We start from the raw sequence: 11,586 nt of genomic DNA, 5'->3' as shown, positions 1-11,586 counted from the left end.
TTGTCTTGTCCTCACTCAATTTAAAGTGCTCCCACACAGCTGAGGTCTTCGGCATTTTTGTTTTCTCTACCAGATGAAATGAATCATGATGTTCATGACGTTCACTAATGGGCGATTCATATTCAAGCGCGAATGAGAACCGTTTCGCTGGGGATGCCAGGTGTTCGGGAAAAAAAATGAATATTCAAATCTCAAAATTTAAAATTGAATGCCAACCCATCGAACTAATATTCGAATAATCGAATATTCTGGTCCACCCCTACAAAACAGACAACATTGTGTCTAAAATAACACCATATTAACTTCTTACTTGCTGAACTATTGTATAAGATCAGTATCACATTTGCACTCGTGTGATATTGCGCTTAGCCTATTGCTCGTGTGATATTGCTTAACTATATGATGTAAATATGAGACAAAAACTCAAACAGGGGCATTTTTGCCCCATATCTTGAATTTTAGGGACATTCTAACTACGTTCTCTAGGCTCCATCACGCAGTGAGTTGTTGCCCTGCCTCATATTTGTCATCAATCAACTGTATGAAATGTCAGATGACCCACATAGGTCTGGGGCGGGGCAAGTGCGTTAAATGCGTTAATAATTTTAACACGTTATTTTTCACCATAATTAACGCGTTAAATTACCAGCCCTAGTAGAAATATTTTGCCAATAGTTTATTAGTAACACCAACTAAACCAAAGCATTGCTTTCCATTTCATTTTTTGAAATAAGATTGATAGTAAAAACCTGATTCGGATCAAGCAGGCACATTAAGTGTGAAAACAACATTAGATTCAGTATATTTACTTACGTTCTACAGAGCTACTGTCATCATCTGAGCTGACTTCAGCATACTTGGGCTTGTCATTAGTGGAGCTGCGTCTGCGTTTATTCATTTTCACCCTCTCACACAGTGGTGCACGGGAATCCATCTCTGTCAGCACATGATGAGGAAGTTCCGTTAACACTGAATCCTTGAAGCACCCTACAGAGAGGGCTACTCAAACTCTTCAAATGCATATTCAGACAGTCTGTCAAATCTGTGTACAATGAGCTAAAAAAAAAACTCACTGGTCATGAAAACGGGACTTACCTCCAAATTTTCCGTAAGACGACTTGCTCTTGCTTGACTTGCTGCACGAATTACTGATCAACTTCTGGACCTCATCAATGGAAAGTTTCTTCAGAACAACAACAGGTTTGGCGCCCTTATTGAGGTCCTCCACCAGGTCCAGTTTTTCTAATTTCACAAGTGGCTCGGAAAACAGCTCTCGTCGCATTTCTTGCATCACGTTACCATCTTTGTCCCGTTTCAACTTGGGAATGACAAAGTTCTTTAATGCACTCGATTTGCCCCCCAGTAGGTAGTTGGGAAATTCTACTGTTTTACTGTCCGAGGACGGAGGCTTGTGTCCATCGAGTCGGTTCTTGTCTCCACTCCGTTTCTCGTCTTTGTTGTTGGGAGTTTTGTGGACTGACCGTTCAGGTTTTGTTCGGGATTCTGCTCCACTACGAGGTTCCTGCTTCACCCGTGGACTGTCAGGACGGGAGCGCTGCTCAGGAGACCGCTTGTCCCGGGCCTCTGTTGATTCTGTGTGGCGTTTCTTTTCTTGGTCTCGATCCTTGTCCCGATCTTTGTCCCGGACCCTCTCCCGTTCCTTGTCCTGATCTTTTTCTCGTTCCCTGTACCGATCTTTTACCCGCTCCTTGTCCCGATCTTTTACCCGCTCCTTTTCCCGATCTTTCTCCTGCTCCTTGTCCCGAGTTTTAACACGCTCCTTGTCTCGGTCTTTGTCCCGATCTTTTTCTCGCACCTTGTCCCTATCTTTCTCCCGCAGCTTGTCCCGATCTTTCTCCCGCAGCTTGTCCTGATCTTTCTCCTGCTCCTTGTCCCGCACCTTGTCTCGATCTTTCTCTCGCTCCTTGTCCCGATTTTCCCCTTCTTTTTCCCGTTCCTGGTCCCGATCTACGTCCCTGTTGTGCTCTACCCGGCTGGACTTAGATGTGTCTGGTCGTCGGACTTTAGAGCCTTCATTTTCCCGATCTTTTTGCCTCTCCCCTTTGCTCTCTCGAGTCGACTCCGACCGTCCTTCCTGTTTTCTGGGAGTTTCATGACCTTTTCCCTCAGGCCTCACTTTGTCAGGTTTACCGTCATGTCTGTGCTTGGAGGGATCCGATTTCTTTTCCGAACTAACTTTGTTGGAGATCTCCCGGCGGTTCTCGTGCTTGTGTTTGGGAGTTTCTGGTCGTCCATCTGAAACAGTTTTCTGTGGCACAGTCTCCACCCGTTGCTTGATGACTTCTGGACGACCATCTACAGTCTTCTGCACCTCTCCATCTGTCTTTGATTTAAGCCGCAAGACCCCGGTGGATTCAGAACCATCTTCTGGCCAGCGCTGGGCCTCTGTTGCAGGGACAGGACAGGAGTCCACTGGCCCTTCCACCCTGCCTGCCTGCTGAAGGTCTATACTGACCATCAAGGCCGGCCGACTGGCTCCGTTACTAGCAGCACAAGCCTCTTGAGGTACCAATTTGTTCCCAGCATTGCATCCGCCACCCACGCCAGGTGTTCCAGAAGACCCTGCGGTGCCCGCAGCTCCTGGTTCCTGAGGGTACGAATCCTGCTTTCTCTTCTTCAGAGGTTTATCTGAAAAGTAAGAATCATACAGGTAAGAAGCAGCATTCAACACATTTACATTTTCATCTACAAATATGAGTGGAGTATGCAGTTGCTTGAATGTTCCGAGTGGGTGCCAGAACATTGCTAACAGTTGTAGTTAGCATGTTACACCTTCACAAGCACCAGTAATAAAAGCGGTCATTCAGATTAAAGCATTTAGATAATTGATTAAAAGCATGCACGTCAAGTGACAACTAGAAAATAAACACAACCTTTATCTTGAACTTCCTTAGAGCAGCGTTCTCGTTCGATAGCGGATTCCCTCTCAATCCTTTCGATCTCAGCAAGAGCATCCAGCTCTGCCTCGTCGTAGGGGGTTCCACTAACTACCCCGGGTTGCTTGGCTGCAAGTGCCCCAGTGTTCTGTAGAACAGGAACCTGCTGGTAGGCCGACTGCTCACCCGAAAGACACTGTCCTGCGGAGAGCCGTTCCTGGGGGTTCCGGTGGTATGGTAAGCTATTGCACGATAGTTCATTCTCAGCATCTGAGCCATGCTCTACCGCCGACAACGGTTCAGCTGACTGCTCAGTCTCAGAAGACTTCACTCGAGACAACTTTATTGTTAGCTTTGTGGAGTCTTTAGTGGGTGAGCTGACAATGTCGTACAATGCACCTTTACCCCCCTCATCTTTCATTAACTTTTTCTGCTTCTTTTTCCGTTCGGGAGAGTCCAACAGGAGGTCAGGAGCAGCATCTCTTGGGGAGGTGTAGGGTGGAGGAGACTGAAGAATCAAGGGCGGCCGAGATCCAACTGAAATGTAACCAACATAAAATAGAAAAATTATACTTTTGTGTAAATCAGCAATATGGCAACAAAATGAACCAGTTTGTCAGAGTTTGGTTGGTTTAATCTCTGCATCGTTGCACATTCACGTTACCCTCCATATCCATATGTTAAGTCTGACCTTGTGAGTCCAAACACTTTATAAGATGCCACAAGCAAACAACATAAGGTCATAATATATAGTCACCCTGTATAAATAACGGTCCTAACTTTTATCTCCATACAGAAATTACACTTAACCAGATAGTGATTCATCTTTCATGAATTCATCTTTCGTGAATTAAATGTCTGTTGAAATAATATTCTCAAATGAAAAAAGTAGAGGCTTGGACACAGAAACAGTACTCCTTATATCACATCTTAACAATAGGAGAGTATTAGTTTCTCATAGCTGCTTGTCTCTGAATATATTTCCTTGGGAGAACAACAAGCACACAATACAATACATACATGCTATACGTACAAGCATATGTGTAAAGGGTGTTTGTTGAAAGTGACAATAACACAAAATAAACAGTGAATATGGCATTATCTCAAACTTACAGAGGTACACAACTGCCAGTAGTAAAGACTGTGGTACTTAAGTTGATGCCACAAACGTACCCCAAGTACAATTTGAAAAAGACCAGTGGGGGTGTAAATAGGGGCCTAAAAGCATACCCCACCTAAAAATGGTATAGGTACAAAAATTGAGATTCAATCTACCTTTCGGAGTTCCTTCACTTCCTGCAGGGGAGCAGACGGAGCGTACAGGAAAAGAGGCGTTTCTCATAGCGGGGTCACTCTCCTGTGAAAACACAGACAACATGGGTTGAAAAATGTGCTGTTAATACAGATCTAGGCCCAATCGAATTAAGAAAAATAATCTGGAGGCAGAAATATATGTAGGGTTAAAAAAACTTTTGTTGGCAAGCACTCACATCATTTCCAAGTCTCTGGACGATGCTGATGTACTCATCGTTGGAGCAATGCCTCGCATTATGGTTGGAGTTACCCGACACTTGACAGGAGACCTTGTTGTCATGGATGTTCCTCATGCCACCAGGAACTATCGGACTGGATACGGATACTGCAACACACACAAAAAAAAAAACGTATTCACTGACTTATTTTTATTTGGAATAATCTGCAATGACTAATTTTTCACAACAAGAACAAGAATTTGCATTAAAAAATGAAATACACATTTCAGTTTTTGATTTTAACAGCAAGCAATGGTTTTCAGTCATATCATTCAGCAAGGGACATGGATAAAAGAAGATTCACTAAGAACCAACCTTATTAAAACCACTTTTCCTTGAGCCTTGAGGTGTTTTAAGACTACAGATACTGAAAACGGTGACAATCCTCTTGAGGTTCTCTTCAGAGAGGAGAGCAGGGACTCACCTTGCTGGATCTGTTGGTGCTGAGGGTAGCTGTACTGCATGTAGCCTGCGGGGCTCTGTGGCGCATACGGGCTGGGCACTGGGCTGTTCTGCTGGGGCATGTACCTGGTACCAGAGCCCGCCTGAGGTTGAACATATCGGCTGTCGAATAAGAGCAGAACCGGTCAGTATACAGACTGGAAATGGAACCAGGTTCTTCAGCATATTTTAATTACTTTAATCACACCATATGCCGTTCAAATGGTATGCTGTTTGCCACTTACCTATCTAACCCAAATAAAAAGGAAACTGGAACAGTACCTGGGAGGGCTCGGAGTTATAGTGGTTTGCTGGTAGTTTGACGCCGGACTTCCATGCATTGAATTCTGAGGCATCTTGTACGGTGGTATCATTGGCTGTTGCATTAAACCTTCAAAGCAAAAAATAAAGAGTGTCAACAAATTATGATTTAAAATGTTGACTTTGTGTGCTGTCTGACTAGAACTCCAACTAAATAGATTAGTTTTAACTCAGTTAGGAACAAAATAACACTGCAATTTGTGACCCAAATGTAAAAAAATATTGAACACTTACAATATTTGCAAATATACACCACTGTTCAAAAGTTTATGGTCTGTAACATTTTTTTATTAATTAGTTAATTAAAAGTTTTTTTTTCCAGCAAGGATGTATTAAATTGATAAAAACTGACAGTAAAGACTTAAAAATTTATATTTCAAATAAAGTCGTGGCCTAATGGATAGAGAGTCACCCGAAGGTCACGGGTTCGAGTCTCAGGTCCGGCAGGGATTGTAGGTGGGGGGGAGTGAATATCCAGCGCTCTCTCCACCCTCAATACCACGACTGAGGTGAGACCCTTGAGCAAGGCACCGAACCCCCAACTGCTCCCCGGGCGCCGCAGCATTGTGTGTTTCACTACTCACTGCTGTGTGTATGCACTTGGATGGGTTAAATGCAGAGCACAAATTCCAAGCATGGGACACCATACTTTGCCACACATCCTTTCCTTTCCTTTCTTTTGGACTTTATATTTATTTAGCAGAACTACTGTTTTCAACTGTAATAATAAGAAAAGTTATTTGTGCACCAAATCAGCATATTACAATGATTTCTGAAGGATCATGTGACACTGAAGACTGGACTAAAGGCAACTGATAATTCAGCTTTGCCATAACAGGAAAAAAATAACTTTTTAATATATATCAAATATTATTTCATAATATTACCATTTTTACTATATGTTTGAGCATAAGAGACTTTATTCTAAAAAAAAATGATTGCTGATCCCCAACTTTTGAACAGTAGTGCAAGACCATAGTCAAAATGTAAAAAGATTACATTAAGGCAGTTTCAAAGGCATTTGGATTTCATACAGCTAAAATTATAATTAAAGTTACCACTAATTAACACTACAGTCTGGAAGCTACAAAAAATGGGATTTCTAATTCAGGAAACTTAAACAGAGATCACAGAATAAAAGCATGCCCAGACTAAACAGCTTTATTTCTGCAGTTTCTCCTTACCGCCCTGAACCCCGTATCGGGTGGGCGTACTTTTCTCCCTGAAGACATTGGGGTTCCTGGACAGCACCGTCTGTAGCAGTAGAGGCACATCTCCTTCCGGGTCATCACTGCCCAAGTTGTCCTTCAGCTCTCTGCATGTAAAACCACAAAGACTGAATGAGACGCACAGATATTTCACATATCATGTAAAATAACCACATTTGGTGAGGATGCACTGAAGGAAGGAGGCCGAGGTGAGATACCCACATGTGCTCGGTGGACACCTGGTTGAGGCTGTGGGCCAGCTGGGACACAAGAGTGTCATCCCGCCGGGACAGCAGACAGCTGACCTCCTCAGCGATCCTCCCATTATATAGCAGGCTCTTAGTGGTGGTGGCAGGTAGAGGGGAAGGGAGAGGCAGCTGATTTAACACTGAGAAATAAACACACAAAAAATGAGTTATTCCTTACCACAACAGGAGGCATGAAATATTTCACTCATTTCTTCGGGACTTCCCGTTTCGATCCAGTCACAAAGAAAATTATTGCCTGTACAAATCAAGTCCAAGTCCTATCGATTTAAAGCCAAACAAAAGAGGGCATTCATCAGTATATATCGTCTGGATGAATATTTACACACAATTTTGAAGGTACACCAACTAATTTTAACACCCAAAGAGAAATCAATAGTACTTTCGATAAATGTGTTGATCTTTGTATGACAAAAAGACACTTTATCATGCATAAGGGTGGTCTCCCTCTTATGGTGGCCACTATGTTCAAGTCAAATGATGAGCAGAAGATTACTAACTCTTGATGGTACTCCTTTATCTGATAATGATCAATTTAAAATTATTTACTTTACATTTCGAAATGTGTTTAAGAGATACAATGTGCATAAATAATTTGCTAAGGGAGGTTTGTTATATAAGTTCAGGTAGCAAGCGTTTGTGCAACTTACGGTCAGTGAGGCTTGCAATCCCAGCGAGAGTGGTGATAGGAACATGAGGCATATCCCCATTCATGCTGAAGAAGGACAGGGAGCTCGCGTGGATGCACAGGTCGCTGCTCACTGATCCACCTTTACATCTTTCGCTGCAAGAGGAAGAAGAGGACATGATGACATCATCATCAGGTTCAGTATTATGATGAGAACTTTCTTTTCTGACATATGGAAAAAATAGCACCATATTGCAATTAAAATACTTTTAGGAATACAAGTGCTATGATGCTAGGAAACCAGAGAACAGTACAAATCAAGTTATTACAGTTCTGGTGACACTAGTTTTCATTTACTTCATCTTGTCAGTTTAGTTTAATATTTCATAAAGAGGTTTTTATTGTGTTTGCATTGACTAAAATTACAAGATTTAGTTTCATTTTTATTTTGTATACTACCATTCAAAAAAATCCTTTATACTTTTATTCAACAAGGATGCATTAATTTGATCAAAAGTGGCAATCTTACAAAAGATTTATATTTTAAATGCTGTCCTTTTGAACTTTCTATTCATCAAAGAATCCTGAAAAAAAGGTTTCCACAAATATACTAAGCAATACAAATCTTTTCAACATTGATAATAATACGAAATGTTTCTTGAGCAGCAAATCAGCATATTAGAATGATTTCTGAAGGATCATGTGACACTGAAGACTGGATTAATGATGCTGAAAATTCAGCTTTGCCATCACAGGAATAATTTTTTAAAATATATTAATATATAAAAGTCATTTTAAACTGTAATAATATTTAATAATATTACTGTTTGTGTGCTATATTATTGACCAAATATATGCAGCCTTTGTACATATAAGACTGCTTTTAAAACATCTTACCAACCACAGACTTTCGAATCGAAAAATATTACAAATGGAAAACAAATGGAGCCATGGAGCCATATACATAAAAGCCAAAACCTTAATTTTAAACTTACCATATGCATTATGCACAGAACAAAAGAGGCACCAAGCAAGGCCAAAACTACACGCGCATCTGCTCATCAAATGGGCTTTATTTTGTAGTTGCCCCTCCCCCCATGCTTCTAAAACTGCCTGCACTCCTCTAGAAGGGTTTCCCATCAGGCAGTGGGACAGGCTGCAGGAGACACGGTCCTGTTGAAACAGGAAGGTCTTCCACAGACGGTTGCAACACATTTGGAAAAACCTCGAGTTTGGCTTCAGCTGCATTCAGCTGCTCAAGAGCCAATCATTTCCTCTAGCAAACCACCAGAGTCTCAGTGAGACTCCAACATCAATTCCAAAACATAAAAGACGAGCAGCTGCCTGTGGATGCCCCGCGTTTCACTGCTACGAGAGCAACTGGAAGCAGTGGAATGGAGGAAACATTCAGAAAATACAACTAAAAAGAAAAAATTACTTGAGATTAATTGTATTTTCTTTTTATGGTAATAGCCTATGTAAACAATAACAGAAATTGACCAGTATTGTTATTGTTTTTTTGAAAACCATTACAGATTATTTTTTAATTGTTTAAAAAGCAATATTGAGGGCTATTTTATTATTATTAATATTACTATTATTAATAGAAACAATGTTTTAGACATATACATTGCAAACATTTTATTATTATTATTAACAAAATAATGATTATTATTATAATTAACAATATTAATAATTATCAATTCATATTATTTAGTAATAAACTCAGTCATTTTTATATTATGTACATTACATTTATTATTAATAGTAATAGTAGTATTATGCAATATGCAATTATAATTATTATTATTATGCACAAAAAAAATGAATGAATATTGTTATTTACATTTAGAGACTGATTTGGAGAATACACACTTCTAGTTAATTTTTTGAATGAACCTTTAGCATTCAAGAACATCAAGTACAATTTTATATAAACAGTACGACTAAGAATTAGCAGAATAATCCACTAATTCTACAGGTGGTTCTGGCAGGCGGTAATCTATAATTGATGGACACAATAACATAATATTTAGGCCATAATTACACAACAACAAATAAAAAGAAGGACTATACATTGTGCAACACAATTATAGATGTGCATGAGTAGACAGAGCTTTCATCCACACAGTCTTTGGACTACACATATAAGCCAGTATAGCTCAAACTTGATTGATATTCCCAACCAAACAGATCCTGACCAGTTCTCTCCCTCTCTATTTCAATATCTATCTATCTATCTATCTATCTAGTTTGGGTGACTCATCATGGTGCCTTATTGACTGACTAGACAACAGTGTAATAATGAAACAAAACCAGGAAAAGTGCTACTGTGAAAAGTGCTACTGTGAATACAGCTACTTGTTATTACACAAACATTTATCCAAGTAAAAATGAAAGACAACAGGAACAAATGTACTGCAAAAGCATCAAATTATGTTGAACAGGCAAGTCATTTAAAGTTCATCCCAGGACAAGCTTCATCGTGTCTGTTAATTTATTAAAGGTAAATATATAAATATAGGTCTCCTATGTGAAATCTCACTCCCAGATTACAGCCACAACTCAATGTTTCTGCAGCACCAGCTGCTCCAGTAAAACACCACAGCAATTTAAACCAACAAATCTGACAGTCTTGTCATAAACGTGAGCGATTTCAACTGTAATCCCTTCTCGGAATCTACTGTTATGAAGCCAGAATCTTGTCAACAAACACAGAACTTTAAATTTACTTTTGGTTTTTGATTTGTGCACGTTTTGGATATCAACTGCTAAAGCTAACTGACTCCTAGCAGCATTTCATTCATTCATTCATTCATTCATTCAATCTTAGCAGTCATAAGGACTCTTTCAAACTCAAACTGCATTTTTTTTTTTTTTTTAAATAAAGCCTCAATTTTGTTTTCAAATATATAAAATAAAATTATTTTCTATAACAATAACTGTATAGATATTGAGTTATTGAACGTTTTTGTTTATAAAAGACTGATCATTTTATTCTGTTCTTTAGAAACACATGAGCATTATAAATGTTTACAATATTTGTGTATGATATTACTAATCTCACTATGACTTCAATCATTTCATATATGCTTTAACAAACCTTTATATTCAAAGATAATTAACAGTAAACAAGCACCGAAACTAATTTCATATTCGCCTTAGTAAATGAAAATTATACTGAGCTGCAGGTAAAACCCTTATGAATAATAGTTATGAATTTTTGGATGCCAGCATTATTCAGTACAAGAGTGTATTGTTTGCTCTTTATTTTGACAGATTCTCAAAGGTTTGCTATAATTAGATATTGTGGATCTCATTAATAAAACTATTCTGATGTCTAGTAAGTTCAGCTTTAGGAAGGGAGTATTGTTTATTCTGATGAATAATTAATCAGGTTTACTATCTAATCTACATGGTTATGATATTGTTTACTGAGCTAAATGCTAAATAAGAGGAGAGTTTGTGTTTATTCTCACAAACGGCGAATGAGAACTGCTTAAAATGACCATTGTTTATACTCTAATGGCTATTAAGTTTTGTTCGAATATGAGAGTATTGTTCATTGTGATTTCTAGTTCATATGGATTGTTCTGATATGGTTTTGTGTACTCTGACAGATGCTGGAAACGGTTTTACTCTAAAATCACAGCATTGTTTACTCTGATGGAAGGTGAATGAGGTTTACTATGAGAGGACAGTATTGTTTACTCTGGTCTGCGGAGCTGCAGGCCTGTATGACTCTTATCTCCGGGCTTCAGGTTCAGCTGCACATCTGCATCTCCAGACGAACCCCCCTGGACCGGCTGAGTCTGTTTAAACTGCCCGTTTTGGCCTTTCGTTCGCGAACCATCCGAACCGCGGATTCGCCTGCGGGCCCGCACCGAGCTAACGCGTATGCTAACGCGAAGCGAGGGCTGCACAACACCGATAACCTTTCGGAAAGTCCGAAGCAGTCCCACCCCGAGAACGGGCTACTGTGCTTCCCCGCTCGGAACCAGCGAAACGGGCCCGGCGCATTTACCTGAGGCTCTGTTGTTGAAAGGTGAAGGTGGGGGGTTCGGGCTCGCTGTGTCCCTCTCACAACAATAATCCGGGTCGCACCGCTTCCTCTCACTGCGAACATGAAGACGGACTGGAGGCGGTCATTCCTCTCGTAGGCGTCCGCGGAAGCTCGCACTTTACTCCGGACGATGGCAGAAAAAGATTCGGTGCCGAAAGGCTCCTGGGCGCTCAAAAAAGAATCCACACAGACTCCCTCTCTCTCTCGCAGAACAAAATGCCGACCGGAAG

At 40.2% G+C, this 11,586-nt stretch overlaps 1 protein-coding gene across 1 annotated transcript in view; it reads right to left on the bottom strand.

Annotated features, from left to right (window-relative positions):
* The window catches only part of nipblb (NIPBL cohesin loading factor b), a 37,765-nt gene extending 26,179 nt beyond the window's left edge, over positions 1–11,586 (bottom strand). The window contains exons 1-11 of the mRNA XM_016440489.1: positions 11,318–11,586; positions 7,316–7,449; positions 6,622–6,787; positions 6,406–6,506; positions 5,153–5,261; positions 4,854–4,993; positions 4,388–4,536; positions 4,173–4,254; positions 2,895–3,434; positions 1,096–2,649; positions 814–936 (exon numbers count right to left, since the gene is read on the bottom strand). Of these exons, the coding sequence (XP_016295975.1) occupies positions 814–936; positions 1,096–2,649; positions 2,895–3,434; positions 4,173–4,254; positions 4,388–4,536; positions 4,854–4,993; positions 5,153–5,261; positions 6,406–6,506; positions 6,622–6,787; positions 7,316–7,379 (3,028 nt within the window). The 5' untranslated portion in view covers positions 7,380–7,449; positions 11,318–11,586. The remainder of the gene's footprint in view (positions 1–813; positions 937–1,095; positions 2,650–2,894; positions 3,435–4,172; positions 4,255–4,387; positions 4,537–4,853; positions 4,994–5,152; positions 5,262–6,405; positions 6,507–6,621; positions 6,788–7,315; positions 7,450–11,317) is intronic.

The sequence above is a fragment of the Sinocyclocheilus anshuiensis genome, unplaced genomic scaffold (assembly GCF_001515605.1).
Source record: "Sinocyclocheilus anshuiensis isolate Anshui unplaced genomic scaffold, SAMN03320099.WGS_v1.1 scaffold315, whole genome shotgun sequence".
Taxonomy (NCBI): domain Eukaryota; kingdom Metazoa; phylum Chordata; class Actinopteri; order Cypriniformes; family Cyprinidae; genus Sinocyclocheilus; species Sinocyclocheilus anshuiensis.
This window is presented reverse-complemented; position numbering and strand designations above follow the sequence as displayed.